The sequence below is a fragment of the Gymnoscopelus braueri genome, assembly GCF_963280865.1.
Source record: "Gymnoscopelus braueri genome assembly, chromosome: 5".
In the NCBI taxonomy this organism is placed as follows: domain Eukaryota; kingdom Metazoa; phylum Chordata; class Actinopteri; order Myctophiformes; family Myctophidae; genus Gymnoscopelus; species Gymnoscopelus braueri.
Genome location: NC_137606.1, coordinates 9,567,374 through 9,589,261, shown reverse-complemented (window position 1 = coordinate 9,589,261; position 21,888 = coordinate 9,567,374). Strand labels below are relative to the sequence as shown.

The following is a 21,888-nucleotide window of genomic DNA, read 5'->3' as shown; positions in this document are numbered from 1 at the left end:
GTGGTTCTCAAACTTTTTCATGTCAAGGACCCCCAAAATGATAAGTATTTGGCCGCCGACCCCCATCTCAAAATATGTTGTTTCAGGGACCCCCTGGAAGAAAAGATTTGAGTTAAAAAGGTTTGATTTAAAAGTATATATATATATATATATATATATATATATATATATATATATATATATATATATATATATATATTCAAAGATTTGCACACATTAGACACATAGACAAAGTATAAAATAATGGTTAAAGTGGTTACACAGATGAGAATTTCCTGGGGACTTTTTTTTAATTCACTGTGAACACAAGTACACGTTTAATAGTCACTTTAGCACAAACAAAGCAGGCCTCCACAGTAGTGGTGATTTTGACAGGAAATTTTGATTCAGTTTTAGTCATAGTCTTTTGAATCAAATTCCGTTTAGTTTTAGTCATATTTTAGTCATCTGAAATGTTTGACTGTTTGTCTAGTTTTAGTCGACTAAATATCATAAGATTATAGGCGACTAAATCTACAGTTGATTTAGTCGACTAAAATGTATTTTGCCGGTGCCTTGATGGCGTCGTAATGGCAGATTTTACACTTGGTTGCATGCTGAAAATAGCCGATCTACAAGCTCACAACGCGTCGCAGCAAGCTCACAACGCGACGCGTTGTGAGCTTGTAGATCTGCTATTTTCAGAGCACAACACCCGAGCACAACCAAACATAAAATGTCTTGTCTTTTAGTTCTACTGGATCTCTTCTCCACTAGTCCCTCCCTAAAATTATAGTCTAGTTTTTATTTGTTGACAAAATTGTCAATATATTTAGTCTTAGTTTTAGTCATCGTAGCTTAGTTTTTATGTCGTTTTCGTCTGTGAAAAAAGGTATTCAACGGACATTTTTCGTCATAGTTTTAGTCGACGAAATCAACACTGCTCCACAGGTAGGATATACTCACCAGTTAAACTCATTGTAGTCGTTGTTGGCCTCCCACCAGAAGTAGAACCAGACGAGCAGCAGACAGAAGGTAAAGAGCAGGATCAGGGACCACAGCAGCTCCCACTGCAAGAGAAAACACAGACACACACCTTTTATAACGATTTATTTGAATCCGGTGTTTTTTTTGTTTCTTTATCTAACCAGGGATGGTTCACTGAGTGTGCGTGCTATTTTTAATCAACAGCATGCTTAGTCGTGCAGCTGAACAATCTGCCTCGTACATCTACAGTTTGCTACAGATTTCCTCTGTCTCCACTGCAGTGGTGGAACATGTCTCACACATGTTTTACTTAAGTAAAAGCATCAATACTGCAATATAGAAATACTCTAAGTACTATACTATACTACTATACTATAAGTAAAAGTCCGGAATTCAAAATGTACTTGAGTAAAGGTACAACAGTATTGGCATCAACATGTACTTTAAGTACCGAAAGTAAAAATACTCATTATGCAGAATGTCCCATTACACAAGTTTGTATAAAAATCTTTTGAAAACAGCAGATCTACAAGCTCACAATGCGTTGCATGGCGATGCATTGTGAGCTTGTAGATCTGCTATTTTCAAATGGCAAAAAAATGTATATAGGGCTGAAGTGGTTAATGTATGTTTTGTGATAATAATCTTAATCTGCAAAGTAACTACCGGTAGTAACTAAATCTGTCAAATAATTGTAGTGGAGTAAAAGTACAATATTTGCCACTGAGATGTAGTGGAGTAGAAGTAAAAGTATTGAAAATGGGAAATACTCCGGTAAAGTAAAAATTCCTCAAAAGTGTACTTAATTAAGTACAGTACTTGAGTAAATGTACTTAGTTACTTTATACCACTGCAAATAAAGTATTCAATCAATCAATAGTTGTTTGAAAGTGCTACGGATCCACTTCTCATCATGACATCACAGGAGGAACAGGAAATGCATGGCTTGCAGAGACTCAGCTGATTTGGCCTTTTTTGGACAAGCGTGCAGATTTTAGGAGTCAGGTTTTTGAACATCCAAGGCTGTTAAAGACCTGTGCTATGTGCAGTGGTGTAAATTAACTAAGTATATTTTCTTATGTTCAATTTTGAGGTATTTGTACTTTACTTGAGTATTTCCAATTTCCAATACTTTTACTTCTACTCCATTACACCTCGGATCCAAATATTGTACTTTTACTCCACAAAAATCATTTGCAAACTTTAGTAACTTTAGTTACTTTGTAGATTTAGATTATTATTACAAAACATACATTAACCCCTTCAGCCCTATTTGAAAATAGCCGATCTACAAGCTCACAATGCGTCGCATGATCACATCGCATTGTGAGCTTGTAGATCTGCTATTTTCAAAAGATTTTTGTATTTGAAAGCTTGTGAAATGGAATATTTTGCATATTGAGTACTTTCTGCTTTTGGTACTTTAAGTACAATTTTAAAATATTTGAGTATGTTTTCCACCACTGTTATGTGTGTAGCCAAGGGCTCATATTGGCCTCCTCTGACTCATGTGATAACGGCCTACAGCCTCAGGGAACAGCCAGACCTGACCTATTCCTATTCCCTTGTACACTTTCCTCATTAGAAAGAAATGAATGCCATCAACCGAAGAGGATTAATCACTGCCCCGCAACGCTGTGTCATACTGCAGTAACGCGCGCGCGCACACACACACACACACACACACACACACACACACACACACACACACACACACACACACACACACACACACACACACACACACACACACACACACACACACACACACACACACACACACACACACACACACACACACACACACACACACACACACACACACACACACACGACTAAAAGACACACACACGACTAAAAGAGACTCTCTAGCTTTAATTATGCATAGCTTAATACAGTCACATCTGCTCAGTTTGTGCGTATTGTCATGTCACCACCCCTACAGTAGACAAGGGTGCAACACTTAATTGATCTATACAGTGGTTTTCAACCTTTTTCATGCCAAGGACCCCTAAATTGATATACATTTGGCCGCGGACCCCAATCTGAAAATGTTTTGTGCCAGGGACCCCCAGAAGAGAAAATTTGTGTGAAAAACATTTTCAAAATTCTAAAAAAATATTCGAACACTTTCAAGATTTTTTGAAAATGTTCAAAAACAGCAGAGCTACAGTACAAGCTTGCAGCGCGGCACAAAGTGATGCGCTGTGAGCTTGTATATCTGCCATTTTTTAATAGCCAACCTACTATATGGATAAAGGGGTGAAAATGTATTAACACCTTTTGCTGGGGATCCCCTGGAACCCCCTCAAGGACCACTGGTGGTGCCCGGACCACTGGTTGAGGACCACTGATCTAATAGATTTAAATGATTTAAAAAAAATACATTTTTAATAATAGTCAATCGAAATTTCCCCAAATGCCCCCAAAAAATTGCTGATTTTTTTGCTTCTATTGAAACACTTTAAAAAAATCTGTCGATCAATCAAACGTAAGAAACTAAGAAACACACTTCTCGATTATTCGATTAATCGAAGGAGTAATCAAAAGAATAATCGCTAAGAAAACTATCTATAGTTGCAGCTCTACAGTAGACTGTAGGACCTTTTGTCCTATAGAGTCCAGTGGTTCACAACCTGTGGGTCCCCACATGGTTTTTGGGGGGTCCCCGACTCCCCAGATGACAGTAAAGTGACAATTTAAGGACTTTTAAGACCTTTTAAATACCAAATTGTTTTTAATAAAAAATTACCATTACTGTATCAAAAGTAATCAACCAACTATACTATAAAAACTGGTCAAACATTGGCCAAAATGTCAAATAATATAAGAAAGAGGCAAACATTTTGAAACTAGTAGATCTACAAGCTTGTAGATCTGCTATTTCACAATGTTTATCTGTGGGATAAACACAGGGGGGTCCCCAGTTAAAATATGATTATTTTGGGGGGCCTGAAAAGGTTGAGAACCACTGCTATAGTCCAGTCTAAGGCCTACAGTTCAATCAGACAAAAGATTTGTGACGAGACAAAACACTTTTTTTGTGACGTTGCGAAGAAAAATCATAGCCGTCTGAATGACCCCTATCACAGTAGTTCTCAAACCTTTTTCATGTCAAGGACCCCCAAATTGATAGGTATTTGGCTGCGGACCCCCATCTGAACATATTTTGTGCCAGGGACCCCCCATACAAGATTTGTGTCAAAATGTTTCAAAAATATTCCAAAACATTTTTGCGAGAAAATAACAGATCTACAAGCTCACAACGCGTTCAAAAAGCCAATGTATATCGGGCTCAAGTGGTTAAACTGAATTGAATGCAAAATAAACTCATTTTGCTGAGAACCCCCTGGTACCCCCCCAAGGACCCCTGGGGTCCCCGGACCCCACTTTGAGAACAAACGCCCTAACACACACATGCACTCGTACTGTACAGTGTACACAGATGTGACTGTGACGCTGCGAACATACCATACAGTGTGTGTATACACAAACACAGTGCCATTTTGAGGGGATAATGAGACTCTGCGAGGTAACCCAAGAAAAGCAGCTTGAATGAACACCTTTGTTTGGCCGTGCCAGAGGAGCAGTGGCTGACTGGCCACGTCTAGACAGAACAACAGCCTGTCTGCTGATGGCCGGCCACACAGAGCTCAGGATGTCAGCACCGGCAACTTGCTCATTTATGGCCAGCTCAGAAGACACGGTGCTGTACATCAACACACATGTTCTGTATGAGTAGCAGGGCTAACTTTCCATTATGTTCTTAGATGATTAATCCAACGACAACTTTTTCGATTAACCACTTAAGCCCTGTTTTATGTTTTGCAAAAATACAGAAAAAAAAGGAAAAAAAAATAGATTAAATTGATTACTTCCGATTATGTTGCACCCGAATGAATAGTTTGTTCCGTACAGTGCATACAGAAACCCAGGGGGTGTGAAAGTTCACCCAATTCAAAACTAGGCCCCCCAAAGTAAAATCCCCAGTGTTAATTTAACTCTGAGAATGTGAGAGTTAAAGGAGAATTCCAGACTACGTTGTTCTTACCTTTTATATGATATTATTATATCCTAGGACAAGTGGTACAGTAGAAAAAAATCATAACTCCATCCCAAGTCCACCGCAGCTAAAAACCCGAGCGGACGGTCCATGCGCTAGATTGCATATTTTTTTCGCGATTTTATACATTTATTTTTGTTCATATCCGACGTTCACAATGACAGAAACCTTGCCACTATGTTTTTGTCCCAAAAACACTGTAGCGTTTACAAGCTGACACTGGGTAAAATCTCATCTTGCGAGTCTTCCGGAGGGGCACATCTAACAACAACACTGTGGATAGTTTTACGTCAATATGAACGTCATATATGAACAAATAAATAATACGCGATCTAGCGCATGGACCGTACACTCAGGTTTTTAGCTGCGGTGGACTCGGGATGGAGTTATGCATTTTTCTACTGTACCACTCGTCCTAGGATATAATAATATCATATAAAAAGGTAAGAAAAACGTAGTCCGGAATTCTCCTTTAAATTAACACTGAGGATCTTGCTGTGCAGTTAGCAGTTTGTTGGCTCGCGTGCGCTCTTGGCTCAGGACCGACTACCAACAGCGCCTTAGTCCTGTGCTTCCCTATAAGAACATTGGACTGACCATACTTATTTAATTAAAACCAAATCTAAATGGTAGTCTTTGCAGAATGGATGTAAGAACCGTTCAGACCATAAATAATGACCCGATTTTGGACTTTCTGAATTAAATGAAATGGAAGTGAATTGATCCCACGCCTGAAACGTGATATACATCAGTGGTGGGAAAAGTACTCAAATGTTTCACTTAAGTAAAAGTATCAATACTACAATGTAGAAGCACTCTGTTACAAGTGAAAGTCCGGAATAAAATTTTTACTTGATTAAAAGTACAAAAGTATTGGTATCAACATGTACTTAAAGTACCAAAAGTAAAAGTAGATAAATGTTTGAAAATAGCAGATCTACAAGCTCACAACGCGTCGCGATTTGGGTTTGAACAAGGCTCATGCTGAGAGATTAACCAGCTTTGCGTATTTAGATGTAATAGTCAAAATGAGAGGGATATTACTGAGGGGATATGAACATAATATCCCTTTAATTTCATTTTCTTTCCATTTCTTACATGTTGTGACATAACAGAGAACAGGCACACAGTGTAAATATGGGGAAAACAGGATGAGCATTCTGTATTTGGTCAGGAATGGCAGATAATTTGAAAAGTGTTGCAAACAGTTTATTATGAAACCACAGTTAAATCACTTCTGATGGAAACTATCCAAATATTGTTGGCTGAAAATTGTCTCTTGCTAAAAAGGGAATGGTTAGGAAAAGTACAGAGAACAATATGCTTTGTAAAAAAAAAAAAAAATTCTCAGCTACTCTCTCTGTCTTTTCATGAAGTCTTAACTGTAGTTAAAGTAAAGCGTACAAGGGAATAGGAATAGGTCAGTAGCTGGCTGTTCCCTGAGGCTGTAGGCCGTTATCACATGAGTCAGAGGAGGCCAATATGAGCCCTTGGCTACACACATAACAGTGGTGGAAGTTAAACTGTATTTTTTCAAAGAGGGGTCAAACTAATCAATCCTGACAATAACAGGTTATCATGGTCTGCATATAACAAAGGACTCCTATGTATGTGTGAGCATGACTGAGTGCATGCATGAGTGACAGAGGTGTGTGTGTGTGTGTGTGTGTGTGTGTGTGTGTGTGTGTGTGTGTGTGTGTGTGTGTGTGTGTGGGGGGGGGGGGTGTGCGTGTGCGTGTGCGTGTGCGCGTGTGCGTGTGCGTGTGCGTGTGCGTGTGTGTGTGTGTGCGTGTGCACCAGTGGTGTAAAAAGTACTATTTTTTTTTACTTGAGTAAAAGTATCAGTACCACAATGTAGAAATACTCTGTTACAGGTAAAAGTCTGGTATTAAACATTTACTTGAGTAAGAGTACAAAAGTATTGGTATCAAAATGTACTTAAAGTACCAAAAGAAGAAAGTACTCATTGTGCAGAATGTCCAATTTCACAAGTTTTGAAACATGTATGCAAATCTTTTGAAAATAGCAGATTTACAAGCTCACAATGTATGCATCGCGACGCAATACATCTCGGAAACATATTTGGATCCGAGATGTAGTGGAGTAGAAGTGAAAGTATTGGACATTAAAAATACTCAAGTAAAGTACAAATACCTCAAAATTGTACTTAAGCACAGTACTTAAGTAAATATACTTAGTTACTTTCCACCACTGTGTGTGAGTGTGTCAGTCAGTGTGCTGAAAGGCGTCTCTGCTAATTGATAAGATGGCGCCAGCCCTGGTTGCCATTGGTTGTTATTAAACACCTGGTAGATGAGATGTGACCTTGTGCTCCTGAGAGGGGGCATTGTTCACCTGCCCCCCCACCCCCCCCCCCCCGCCCCCAGACACTGATGGATTAGCCCTGGGACAGCCCCTCCCCTCCAGGGAGAGCTGGGTACAGTCAATAAATAACCAGCACTGAAACACAATTACATTAGGATTTTCAGTGGTGGACAAAGTATTCAAATGTTTTACTTACGTAAAAGTATCAATACTGCAATGTAGAAGTACTCTGTTAAAAGTAAAAGTCCGGAAATCAAAATTCACTTGAGTAAAAGTACAAAAGTATTGCTATAAAAATGTACTTAAAGTACCAAAAGTAAAAGTACTAAAATGTTTGAAAATAGCAGATCTACAAGCCCACAACGCGTCACATCGGCTATTTTCGAATAGCCTAGGTATAAAATAGGGCTAAATGGTAAATATATGTTTTATAATACAATAATTTATATCTGCAAAGTAACTAGTAACTAAAGTTTGTGGAGTAAAAGTACAATATTTGCCTCTGCAATGTACTGGGGTAGAAGTAAAAGTACTGGGAAATTGGACATACTCAAGTAAAGCAAAAAATACCTGAAAATTGAGCACAGTACTTGAGTAAATGTACTTAGTCACTTAACACCACTGGTGTTCAGGTAATTTTATCTAGGTAAATGTAATCAAACAATCTAGCTTATTCTGAAGAATTTCAATTGAAAAGTAGATTTAAAACTTCTCTAACCAAGTTATTGCAGACTGGCTAAATGAATACTTTTTTTCCTAGGCTTGCTACATAAATTAAACACTGACAGGAGGGTGAGCTTCTGCCAGAGAATCCTCTCCGGCTTCCCGTTTCCCAGATCATATATCACCACCAGCAGAGTCTGATCTGGCTGGCATGACCTCGCCTGCTCTGATGACATTGATAATGCCATTTCACTCTGGGCACAGTATACCTCAGGGCACAGTATACCTCAGGGCACAGAATACCTCTGAGCACAGGATGACACTGTAGTGTTGAAATCTGCAGTTTTTTCGCAGTCAATTTTGGGGGTGAACTATCCCTTTAAGATTTTAATGAACTAGTCCTGTTTGATCTATATGTTGTATCTGTATATTTTGGTCAGCTTTTTTTCTTTTTTTCTATAGTTTGGAATTATGCTTTAGCTCACAGTAATAAATTGAATTGTTCCTCATTCTTCAGTTTTTAATCATCTTTTCATCTCACTGATTATATATTTTATATGCAAATAAACTAAACTAAACTAACCCCAACTTGCATGGCATGGAAAGAAATCCAGCATATAATAATCATGCTCCGATAGTGACTTTGGCTTTTGAACAAGAGCTTTGACTTTTGACGTTTTCAGAAGATCAAAGGGATGAGAAAAGAGAGGGAGAAGGAAGATGGTTTCTTTCAAAGCTCCTTGTTTTTTTTACAAACAAGAAATATGTCAGAAAATGTCCTAGACTAAATATAAAAGACAAATAAAAAACAACTCATAGTGCATTGCTATAGCAAGGACCTACTGTAATTCTAAATCATTAGCGTCTTTGTTATCCATGTTTCTTGGCACCAATAAAGGTCTTTCCCTCCATAGCTTGTGTGTTTCTCTTGGACCGCCATAATGCCCAGAGGCCTATGTATTTGTGTGAGAGAGGACGTTTTCCAGACCATGACGTTTTTCCCCCAGTATACATCATTCTCATTCGTGTCCTCCTTAGCTCTGGCCAGACATATAGAACTATTTATGGCAACAAGGAGTTAACCCATTTTGACCGGGAAATTATTTTTAGATTTATTTGGCTATTCAAAAATAGCAGATATATAAGCTCGTAGCTTATAAATCGAGATTTATTTTGCTAATCTTTGAATATATGTTTTAAAGAGATTTTTTTTTAACTCAAATCTTTGCTTCTGGGGGATTCTACAAATGTCTTCTAAATCCAAAACGTTTTTTTTTAAAGAAACTTATGTTGCTATAATATCAGTGGTTCTTAAACTTTCTCATGTCAAGGACCACCCAAAATTATATGTATTTGACCCCCATCTCAAAATATTTTGTTCGCTTTAAATATATATATATTCAAAGATTTGCAAAATTTTTCAAGATTTTTTTCAAAAATAGCAGATCTACAAGCTCATAGCGCGGCACTCAGTCTATCTGCTATTTTTTAATAGCCCAAAGAAATCTTAAAATGACACAGATGCGGCCCCGGTCTTAATGGGTTAAACAGAGATGTGGGCTACACCATCGTATCATGGCATGGCATAATTACTCATGCGTGGCTTACAAATGCATGCAGGCATACAGTACAGTCCTCTGTCAGGCTCTGAAACATACAGTATTTAGCTCACCAGATTGTCATTGGAGTTAATAGACAAGGCTTACTAAACCCTCTGGGCTGGCAGGTGATGATTTTCTATGCATCAAATATGTTACGTGTTATGGTTGGTATCATTGCTGTAAGGCACTCTGATGAAGGTCCAGAGGGGTCAATTTGAATAAAAACCTCATACTGCTGAGCAAGATTCAAGATGGCTTTATTTGTCAATTGTTTTCCATCTGCAAGCAGTGTTAGAAAAATAAACAAAATTATGTTTCCTCTTAGTAAAAATTCATAAAAGAATCAAAACAAACAGTGCAGAAAATAAATCTATCGACCTGAATAAATAAGTCCTAAAAACTAGAGGAATTCATGTTATAAAAATAAGCATACCCAGATTAAAAACAATATATTAAAACTGAATGAATTTCATCCATCGAGTTCATCTCATCTATTTTAATGCATAAGAATGCACATCTCCCAAAGTTCATATTATCTAATAGGGAGTTTGGAGTCTGATTGCCTGGGGATAGAAACAGTTTCAAGAGCAGTGACTGTGCGGGATCTTTATTCATTAAATACTTTTTTCATGATTGCTTCAGCTGTCACGGTGGAAAGTGGACGTGCGAAAATGTCCTTTGCATGGAGTGGTGATAGTGAATAAAATGCTTAACTCTGCACTACAGTATGTCAACAAGTGAATTTTTACTATCTAATTTTATTAATTAGAATGATCTGCTGATAACAAGCACATGATAATGGCACGTTGATCGTTAGGGCATACTGCTGCCTACCACATGTACAGTAATAGCATAAACTTTCAGAGTGATAGAGCACAACAGCACTGCTCTATACACTCATCCATTTACTTAACCCATTTAGACCGGGAACGCATCTGTGTCATTTTTAGATTTCTTTGGCTATTTTTTTTAAATGCTGAATATATATATTTTTAAAGCGAACATTTTTAACTCAAATCTTTGCTTCTGGGGGGGGTCCCTGGAACAACACATTTTGAGATGGGGGTCGGCGGCCAAATACATATCTTTTTTTTCTTCTAAATCCTAACAGTATGTTGCTATATCAGTGGTGCTCCAACTTTTCCATGTCAAGGACCCCCCAAAATGATATGTATTTGGCCGCGGACCCCCATCTCAACATATGTTGTACCAGGGACCCCCAGAAGCAAAGATCTGAGTTAAAATGTTCACTTTAAAACACACATTTTCACGATTTCCCCCCCAAAATAGCAGATATACAAGCTTGTGCCACGCTATGAGCTTGTAGATCTGCTATTTTTGAATAGCATAAGAAATAAAAAAAAATGACAGAGCGTTCCCAGTCTTAATGGGTTAAAGCCATTCTAACATGCCTCCTGCTATACCACACCCCTCTCTTCCCCCCTCACTCACTAAAGTGGACTTAGCACCTCAGTCCCTTGTCACATTCCTGAACATATCCTGATAACTCCCTGGTATTTCACAGTGGGGCTACCATGCTGCTTCTATAATACAGACGCCCCAACTCCAGTGTAAACGTAACGTATGAAATGTCAAGAGCGCCGTCCTAATAACGGTGTGCTCCGGTTGCACAGCCTGTTGTCTGAAGGCGTAAAATCCCACTTTAACCTATCTACATGTAATTCCATCTCTCCCCTTCCTGACAGAAGTGGAAGTAGCAGGCCAAAAGGATTCTCTAGGTCCTGGAAGGCAAAGGAGTTGTCATGTTGGAATTTACCCCCCAAACATTTTCATTTCCAAAGTAAAAATAACTATCCTATAAAATGCATCCGTTTTATTGTGCATTAATTCATGTAGCCTACTTCTTTCACACTAGCAAACCAGCTCTATTCTCAGATGACAGTCAGTTGAGACTGACCCTGATACCATGTCCTCCTTAATCAAACCTCTAATCGCATCACTGTGCTGCCCTGCGTGTGCGTGTGTGTGTGCGATCGTGCAGTTAAGTGAATTAGCATGCAAGTACTGTATGTGCATGCCATGAAGAGAATCAGATCACAGCGTTGTTTGTTGTTTAGCTGGCTTGTAGAGTCAAAGGCATGGTTTTTCAAGGACAGGAGCCCTACAGTATGATAAAACTACTGTAAACAGCAGTTTAAGCTGGGCTTGGACACCAAATTCAATTAGTTGAGCAGTTTGAAGTAACATGGGTATGGCGGTGATGAATAGGCCTGAAGACAACTATTATAGTGTACTAGTCCATACTCGGGAATGCACGCAGAGAGAGAGAGAGAGAGAGAGAGAGAGAGAGAGAGAGAGAGAGAGAGAGAGAGAGAGAGAGAGAGAGAGAGAGAGAGAGAGAGAGAGAGAGAGAGAGAGAGAGAGAGAGAGAGAGAGAGAGAGAGATCAAATGCCTCTAGCGGTAAGGCTGGCGGATGATGTGTTGGTGGATTGGATGTGCAGTGGATGTGTTGGATGCAGCTCAAAGTGAATTTTACTCAGGTATCTAGTTTGTTGCCGTACGACCTTCCTAGGCCGAGTTATTAAAGAAATCCGCGATCGAAAATTGGCAAAAGTGGCCGTTTTCAAGATGTTTTGGCCATTATCTCTGGAACGGAAGGTCCAATCTGCTCAGCTTGTTTAATGTGTGACTTTGAGGACATTAAGCTCCTAGCGACACCTTTACGGGGTTTTTGGGCCTAAAAGTATGGTAATTGTTCGGACCGGCCCAGTAGGGCCCAGTTAGGGCCAGGCCTTAATTTTCAGGCCCGTGGAAAACTCTTAGAGAGAGAGAGACACAGACAGACAGACAGACAGACAGACAGACAGACAGACAGACAGACAGACAGTGTGTGTGTCTGTCTGTCACAGTATGATTTTATTTTTTTGATATCAATGCTCAAATGCATTGATATCATGCTCAAATGCCCTCAGGCAGGATGCCATATGTGCCATCACTAGTTGTTGATGTGTGACTGACTGATTTGTATACTTTTGTCTATACTTTTGTCAAATAAAAGTATATTTTCCTAAATCTGGATATGTAAACTAAACACATGTACTATATAAGATATAAGACTTTGAGCATAAATATGCATTTTGAGAACCCCCAAAAATCTTAGCCCTCCCACCCAAAATTCCCACCAGCCCCCACTGTGATTGGCCAGTAGCCACTTTGAGTGACAGTTGGGGCAAACGCTCTCACCAAAACATGATTTACTATTCTGTCCCTAAATCGGTACATAACTCGAACGGCGCTGAGTCGGCCCAAGCGAACTTCACAACGTTCGGCACGGCAACTCGCTCGCTCGTGGTGCCTCACGTGGCTCAAGTTTGCTTGAGACGGCACGCCTCCGTCACGCAGTTGTTGTAGGCAGAGGCACTTCCAGCACAAGTTGCATAGGCTTTAGTATGTCGCTGCAGGGCACCAACCTGCTCATCGGGAGCAATTAGGGGTTCCGTTTCTTGCTCAAGGACACTTCGACACTTCGACTGGGAACCTTGCGGTTTCCAGTTCACTCTACCCGACCACTCTACCCCTGAGCCACTGCCGCCCCATTGAATGACTTTAAAAAAAACCTGGGGTCAACCAACGTAACGGGGAGTGTGGAAGAGAACTTAAGAAGAAGAGAGTGCAGGGCAGCCAGGGTGGAACGGATGGAGGAAAGTGTCAGGAGTGATTTGTGACAGAAAGGTGACCAGCAAGAGTGAGAGGGAGGATGTATAGTACAGTATGAGATATAAGTATAAGTGAGTCTAGCCATGTTGTACAGCTTGGAACGGTGGAACACAGGAGGAAAAGACAGGTGGAGCTGGAGGCGTTGGTACGGAGGATGCTAATGATTCTCATTAGGAGTGACAAGCAGGGATTAAGAAATGACTACATTAGAGCGCAGCGGTTTTCAACCCTGTTCATATCAAGGCCCATTATTTATTCGGACCATTATTTATTGATGTTGGTACCAATAGGAGAGATAACAGGCAAACATTGATCAAAACAACAATTCTTCTACATTCTTTAATTGTGCTAGACTTCTTGTAAATTAAGTAATGCTTATGTTTAACAATGATTGAACTCTTGAGAGCGTAAAATGAAACCTTTCATCTTACGCTCTCAAGAGTTAAAGATCTACTGTATATGGGTCCATTTGGTTACCAACTCTCCATCCTTTAGCTGGGGACCACCTGGAACCACATCAAGGACCACTGGTGGTCCCCGGACCACTGGTTGAGAACCACTCGCATTAGATGATAAGCCCAGGTTAGAAGGTTTGGGGATAAAACAAGAAAGATAAGATACAGAGAACAGAAGCAAATGGAAACAAGATGATCCTCTGTGGCGACCCCTGATGAGAAATAGCTAAAAGAAGAAGATAGTAGGATAGGTGTTTGAAAAAAAGAAAGAAAGAAAAAAAGAAAGAAAGAAAGAAGTGTTCAAAGTGTGAATTGCTAACTCTTGTGCAATATATATTAATATCTCAATCTCATTAAAGTTAAAAATACAACCATGAGAAGTTGTGTACTGAAAATGTAGCAACATTGCACATTTATGCCTTGTCCTCTGAGGCCATGGTTTTGTTATCTAGACCATGGTGAGAGTGTTGTTTGTGGGTAACTGCACATAATCTGCATGCAGCTGCGAGTGCAACACTGGAACAATGATTCAGCACTCACAGTTGTCCTAACTAAAGAGAATGGTGGACTAATATTGAAAACGCTGCCTATTCGTATCATGACAAGGAAATGATTGAAATACGCATTAACCAGTATATTGTGAGGGACTTACATTTTTGTGTTGAATTTACAGCATGCATTACACACACAATGGGTGATGATGTAAAATATAATTGTATATGGTTTACTATAAAGTAAGTCATCAAGACCCACTTAGGAGTTCTGAGAGATATTTCCACAATATGCAGCTACTGTACTACAAGTAGAGAGAGAGAGAGAGAGAGAGAGAGAGAGAGAGAAAGAGAAAGAGAGAGAGAAAATAAATTAGTCACTCTCTCCAGATGCAGACCCAATCTCTCCAAAAACAAGTTATCTCTATTTAACTAAAGCTTTCGCAACAGCTCAGAACACACACATAAAATAGGACGGAGTGTTGACTAATAAACACCATGGCTGACCGCAGGTCAACAAACCAGATGCCACAGAACAGTAAGCATGCATCAACTGCTTCAACTGAAACAGTTGGTGGAGATTGTTGGTAGCCACCGTGCAGGCACAGAAAACCCGTCATGTGGAACATTCAAGGACTTTGATGCCATTTCACTACAGTACATGTCATCACTCCGTGTTTAGACTGTAGACAGTTCTACCGTATTAAAGTACAAATATTCAAATCCAGGCATGGATAGACACAGCGTTATATATATGGGCATACTGATCCAACCGTCAACCGTGCTGACGGCAGGCGCTGCACTCCCTCGGGTCCTCTCTCTGCGATGTGCAAATCCAATGATAAACTTATCTTCTAAATCGGAACTGGTTTCTGAAAAACTTATGTTGCTATAATATCAGTGGTGCTCAAACATTTTCATGTCAAGGACCCCCAAAATCCTATGTATTTGGCCGCGGACCCCCCATCTCAAAATATTTTGTCCCCCCGAAGCAAAGATTTTAGTTACAAATATTCCCTTTCAAAAATATATATATTCAAAGATTTGCACACATTTTCACGATTTAAAAGAAAATAGCAGATCTCTCATAGCGCGGCACTCGGTGCCTCGCTGTGAGCTTGTATATCTGCTATTTTTGAATAGCCAAAGACATCTAGAACGACATGGCATATTGATCCAACTGTCAACCGTGTTGACGCCAGGCGCTGCACTCCCTCGGGTCCTCTCTCTGCGATGCGCAAATCCAATGATAAACATGCAACAGCATAGAATGCATGTCATAATGAGGACAAATTCACTGGATGTAGGACACTTTTGTTATTATTCTTTCGTCATTTCTGTACTAATTCTGAATAGTGATGTCAGAGAGAGACAGGGAAGTCGGGAGAGATGCAGCAGCAAAGAGCCTTGGGTTGGATTGGAATGAGCTCCTTGGAGTGCTTGTTTGTCTGTATGTTGTCTCTTCTGTTTCCTTGTTACACGCTGCTCAAAAATAATTGCCCCTGGTGGGATTAATGGAACAGGAAACGCGTAAGCCACCTTCTGTAAACCGGGTACGACGGTTGAGCCAAATGAACCTGGGCCAGCTGCAGCCTTATTTATGTGGGATGCGCTCTTACAGGTGAGCTATCGGGGAGGCCTGAATGTAGGACACATTCAGGATTAAGGAACATCCATGTCAATCTCCATTCTTAGATCAATCCTTTATGCCATTGGTTCTCAAATGGGGTCCGGGGACCCCCAGGGGTCCTTGGGGGGGTTCCAGGGAGTCCCCAGCTAAATGTGTTAATGTAGCATCACAATAATGTTAAGCTTTTATACTTTGGCTATTCCAAAATAGCAGACATACAAGCTCATGGCGCGGCACTAAGAGCTTGTAGATCTACTATTTTTGAAAAATCGTGAAAATGAGTGCAAACCTTTGAATATATATTTATTTTTTTAAGCGAGCATTTGTAACTTCAATCTTTGCTTCTGGGGGGTCCCTGGAACAACATATTTGAGAGGGGGTCCGTGGCCAAATACATTTTGGGGGTCCTTCGCATGAAAAAGTTTGAAAACCACTGCTTTATGCCAACCACAATGCTTCAATGAGACACCGACGTACAATCTATTAGGCTAAGGATAATTTATGGTGTTTTTATATGGTGGTCAGGAACTGCCTAATTGATACAATTATAAACAGGTCTGAAGTGTTCTTGTTAAAATGGTGGACAAATTACTTTAGGAAAACATGAGATGCCCAAATTGAGGATCTCAATGGGGAATGACAGAGGGAGAGAGGCACAAAGAGAAAAATTATGTTATTAGGTTGACGAAAGAGGGGGTCCCATACATTGGGGGTTATCTGTGTGTGTTATAGAGTGATATAGATGAGCTATGACAGCCACAACCAGCCTATGTCTGGATCAAATGCAATGTATAGTGTCTCAGCACGAGAGTTCTAACGTTATACAGTATATTCACGGTAAATATTTTCACTTTTGCCGACAAGGTAGGTGTCTAAGTTCTCATAAAAACAAGGTCTCTCTCTCTCTCAAATCATCTTTTAACCAATTTTCAACCATTTCGGAGGTAAGAATCTGGCGGTGTCGTGGGAGCGCTCGTTTTGATTCACTCAATGACTCCTGCGTATTTGTGGAATTTGGAGGCGATAACCAACCAATTCCATCCACAACGGCTTGCTAACTCGGATGGCATGCTCGTTGACGCATGAGACCGTCAGCTGCTTGGCGTGGGCACTCACTCGCCTGGCAGCTTGCGTTTCTCGGGCACGTCTCATGAGCCTCAAGGCCACACTGTCAGAGCACCTGCCTTGTTTTGAAGTGATAAAATGAAAAATTCATGCATGAAAACCAACAAACCGAGTACCCCCCCCCCCTCCAATCCAGTACCAACTCTGACAATTCTGACAGACCACTCTCTTGTGGGTGTCAGAGAGCTTATTTTCTTTTTTAGCCACAATTCCCTGTCTGCTGTGAAATCTCTACTAAAGTGTGTACCGGTATATTTCCCACTCCACAGTGAAAGTTACACATTTGTGAGCGGGTACAGTGCTTTAGGTAGCAAGGGGGCATACAGATTGTTGAAGTACAGAATATAAGCTTTCATATGATGTATCATTCATTGAAATCGGAACATATTTGAAGAAGATGTGCTCATTTGAATCTGGTTATCTATAATAGTGAAAACTGAGATAATCCCTTTTAAAGAATTGTCACTTCAAGCACCTCTCAGCTCCAGGTAATGGGCGTGAACAATGGGTAATTTATTCAGCCTAGCCACTCCTCTAATCACTCCCCCATGCTGTCCATTCTATTTAGTGCCAGGGACCCCCCATAGAGGATCTGTGTTGTAAAAAATAGGCATAATAAGTAATCATCATCACAATAGATTTAATAAAATATTTATTTGAAAATAGCAGATCTACAAGCTCACAATGCATGCTTGTAGATCGGCAATTTTCAAATAGCCAATGTACGTCGCGATGCGATGCGTTGTGAGCTTAAGTACAGTACTTGAGTAAATGTACTTAGTTACTTCCCACCACTGCAAATAAGCAGCTACACGACGTCGTGACGTCTTTGTTGAACTGCAACATGGCGTTTGCACTTTGTTCATTTACAGCCTGTACATCTACATAAACGTTCAGATGTCAAATATAAAGTGCTTACCCCATGGCCACACATGTTACAATTCACTTCGGGTGGGTATAAGTACCCGTATCTTCAGCATTGTTCAATAAAAAGCATTTCAATCCGATCGGCAGCCATTTTTTCATAGTTATAATGTATCAAGAGTGCAATACGCCTCCCAACCGATGCGGTCGCGTAGTTGAAAGCAAATGGATAAAATGGCCACCGATCGGATTAAAATGCTTTTTATTGAACAATACGGAAGATACGTGTACTTATGTGGGCCCGTACATAATTGTAACATCCGTGGCCATGCGTTAAGCACTTTACATTTGAAATCTGAACGTTTATGTCGATGCACGGGCTGTAAATGAAGAAAGTGCAAACGCCATGTTGCAGTTCAACAAAGACGTCACGACGTCGTGTAGCTGTTCAGGCAAGACACTCGCCACAACGAGCTAACGAGGCTATGCCTAGCTACACGTTGTGGAATACAGTGGAATACTTCCATAGAAACGAGCGGCCTGTTTAGCTGAAAGGTTGGTATAGCTCAAAATGGGGGGGGGGGGGGGGGTCATCAAACACACGGAGGAAAATGAATGAATAATCCTTTCTGCTGATCAGATCAGAGCAACTTTCGCTATGCGCCTAAAGTTAAGCAACAACGCCACATAACCAGAGACCAGTGTTGCCAGATTCTATGAGAGCAATAAGCAACCAGGTCTATGGAAAAAAAGCCCAAAATAAGCGACTATGGGCCACATGAGCATTTTAACCCTACTGTATGCATCAGCTATTTGAAAATAGCAGATCTACAAGCTCACAATGCGTCACATCGCGAGCGACGCACAGTGAGCTTATAGATCTGCTATTTTCAAATAAAATCTTGGGGGCTAACTTATAATATCAATACCTGGCAACACTGGCTCCTCAGTGAAACCGGAGTACAATGCCTAGCTGGCGACCAATCGAAACTCTATGAAAATCTCGGCCCAACCCCCCGAAGTTACATAGAGACTCGCTCAAAAGCAGCATAGTAGAGCCTACTTTGCCCTACAAATGTAACCATTTAATGATTCTCCCACGACTATATTTTGCAATAGAAACCTTCTTTAACATTCGAACTGTGTTAATATGAAAAAAAACGAAAATCAGCAAAAAAAAAAAAAATGTTATTTAGCTAGTTTCTGCTGTTTTTCAACTCGCGAGTTGATGCCTGAAACACCAGGCCTGCTCACATTTACCGGTAAATCTGTACATTTCCAATTGTTCCACATTAACTGTGACTATTCCCAAAAAAGCATGACAAAATGCATTAACTTTACTGTATACAATTGGAAAGTATAGTGCGAAAGTTTTATAAAGCAGTATTATTTTTAGAGGTTAAATTGTGATGAAATCGGCACCCCAACAAAGCTCTTACAGTACAGGGTTTCATAAGATAATAAATGTCCAAGAAACAGAGGAAAAGTCAGCACCTCAGAACCACACTTAAGTTACAGGCTCTATAAGACTATAACTTAGTTAAACTATAAACTATAAACTAAAATAGTATAACCTAATCATGTGTCACCAAGGCCATGTGGTGAAAAAGGCACAGCAACGTACCCGCGTAGCGTGCTTGATAATGTTGACTGGGCAAATCAGAATCTCTAATGGCTAAACCCCTGGAACCCAGGGGTTCGTGGCCGGCAGCTCACGTTACCGCAGTAATGTATCTAGTGTTGTCGGAGGAGCAGAATTCGTTTTTCTGGCCTGCGTCTTTCAGCAGCTAGATTGGGCAAGAGCTTTAATGCCTGGGCAATTGCCCCGACTTGCCCAAGTGACGGAACGCTTCTGCAGCAACGCCTCTTTCATGTCAGGTGACTGAAAATGTTCGTCATGGGGCCCATCGGTCCTACGGCAGTGGTTCCCAAACTTTTTAGCTTGAACCCCTAAACAGAACTTTGATGTCTCCCTGGGACCCACACTAGTGAAAATAGCAGATCATATAGAATGTCTTAGATTTTATATTTTTTTTCAGAAATTATTTTGAAAAACATTTAAAAAAAACTATTTTGAAATAAAAAATAAATAAATATATTTACTCACAACCCATAGAAATTCGCCCGTCCCCCAAAACTGGGTCCTGACCCACTGTTTAAGAAACAGTGTTCCAGGGAAACGCACACTCACACAAATGAGCAGCACTGTCACTCAGTACACATGCCTTTATATAACATTTATATTACCAGAGTATGACTGGGTCAATTCCCACAGTGATCCACCACCAGTGGTGGTGGCTATCATTATAAGCAACCTTATCTTTTGCTCTACTTCTAATGCATTGATTTTTGTATGAGTTATTGTGGGCCAAATTCAATTTCTCTTAGTGCCTCCAAAATGATTTGATCTCCTTATTTGATCGATCAATATTTCACTGCTAAGCTGTCTACATAAGAATGAGGTGTTCACACTATACGGGTCAGATCTGGATGTGTCTCGTCACTGTATGGACAGTCACACCCTGAACAATCGGTGTGTTTTCAATTATTTCAGCCCATTGAATTAAAGACCTGGATTATTTATGCCTTTATCCTTTGGTCATAACTCTTCCTCTCTCTCTGGCAGTGGTCATGTCAGCTAGTGTGGTAACAGTCCTAGTGTGGTAACATCTCCTTTGTCCTTGTGGAAATAGCGATCAGCCCAGCACGGTGCCCACCGGACAGTTTTGTCAAATGGGGGGGGGGGGGGGGGTGTGTGCTGCGCGAGAAAAAAGGACACTCTGCTTCCAAATTCCGCCGATTTTCGCCGTTTTTTTTTCTCATGCCGTTTGGTGAAGGTTGGTGCCCTGTGCTGCGCTGCTTTTATCCGCCAGATTGGGACGTTCACGGCATATTTTGCACCATTACGGTGCGTTTATAATCGGTGACGAGTGCCTCTAACAGCCGCTGCTGGCTGCGTGCACGCAGCGAGGCAATGCGAGGCGATGCGAGACACTCACACAATCACGTGCAGCATGCGTACTCTCCTCCTGCAATGGCTGTACATGGGGCCGACGCGTGCTTTAGCGTGATTGTGTGAGTGTGGCTTCAGGAAGTAAATTCCTAGCCTCGATCTCCAGGCTTTTATTTTTTAGTTTTGCTAAAAAATAAAAGCTTGGAAATTCCTGTCCCAGCTGTTGGTACGCAAAAGCGCCTTGCGTCGTCTGATGTGCCACGCATTATTTATTTTGGGTGCGCATGCGCACCTGCGCACCAGTTATGTGCACCCCTGTTAATAACCTATAAATAGGATTATGCACTTCAAAAAATCTTTTTTTTTTAAGTGAGCTTCCATCACTATGATGACCACTGTGATGACCACACCGCCCACTTCACACTGGGTGTGATTTTTTTTATAATGGAAGTAACTTTTAGAGTCATACCATACATATGTCATAGATATGTCTCAGAAGAGTCGACTGATGTCACAGGAGATCCACAATGGAGCCAAACCGTGGATCCAGAAGATGATCAACTAACCACTATATCACTTTTATACTAGATACACTTTATATGGCATGGGTCCTCGGAGGTGAGCTGTCTTGAAGAGGGTGTGTGTGTGCCGCCACATTTCTTGTGCATGCTGCCAGTAGGCCAAGGAAGTAATCAACTTAAACATGCATGTGGACACAGGATTACACACACACACACACACACACACACTTAATCCCACATGGAACTCCACACACACACACACACACACACACACAAGACATGGATGCACAGTCTAAATGTGATTAAAAACACCTGCACCACCAGGGACCAGGGATCCCATACAGACAGACATTCTTCATGATTCATGGCAAAGAAATGAAGGGCCTCGGGTCCCATGGATCATTAACTGCTGCCGTTCTGACTGACAGTAGAGGTGGATTCATTTGACACACATTTTTTATGTCGTGAGAGTGTGTGTGTGTGTGTGTGTGTGTGTGTGTGTGTGTGTGTGTGTGTGTGTGTGTGTGTGTGTGTGTGTGTGTGTGTGTGTGT

The 21,888-nt window shown here is 40.7% G+C and overlaps 3 protein-coding genes across 9 annotated transcripts in view; 2 read left to right on the top strand and 1 right to left on the bottom strand.

The window, feature by feature from the left end:
- The window catches only part of LOC308085066 (glycerophosphodiester phosphodiesterase domain-containing protein 5-like), a 116,254-nt gene that overhangs the window by 43,429 nt on the left and 50,937 nt on the right, over positions 1–21,888 (bottom strand). For all 7 annotated transcript variants that reach the window (XM_080428107.1, XM_080428106.1, XM_080428105.1 and 4 more), the window contains exon 3: positions 946–1,049. In XM_080428107.1, coding sequence (XP_080284233.1) covers positions 946–1,049 — 104 coding nt within the window. The remainder of the gene's footprint in view (positions 1–945; positions 1,050–21,888) is intronic.
- The window catches only part of med17 (mediator complex subunit 17), a 167,454-nt gene that overhangs the window by 144,928 nt on the left and 638 nt on the right, over positions 1–21,888 (top strand). The window lies entirely within an intron of this gene.
- The window catches only part of LOC308085076 (tsukushi-like), a 147,164-nt gene continuing 137,704 nt past the window's right edge, over positions 12,429–21,888 (top strand). The window contains exon 1 of the mRNA XM_080428135.1: positions 12,429–12,472. The gene's annotated coding sequence lies outside the window, so the exon portion shown is untranslated. The remainder of the gene's footprint in view (positions 12,473–21,888) is intronic.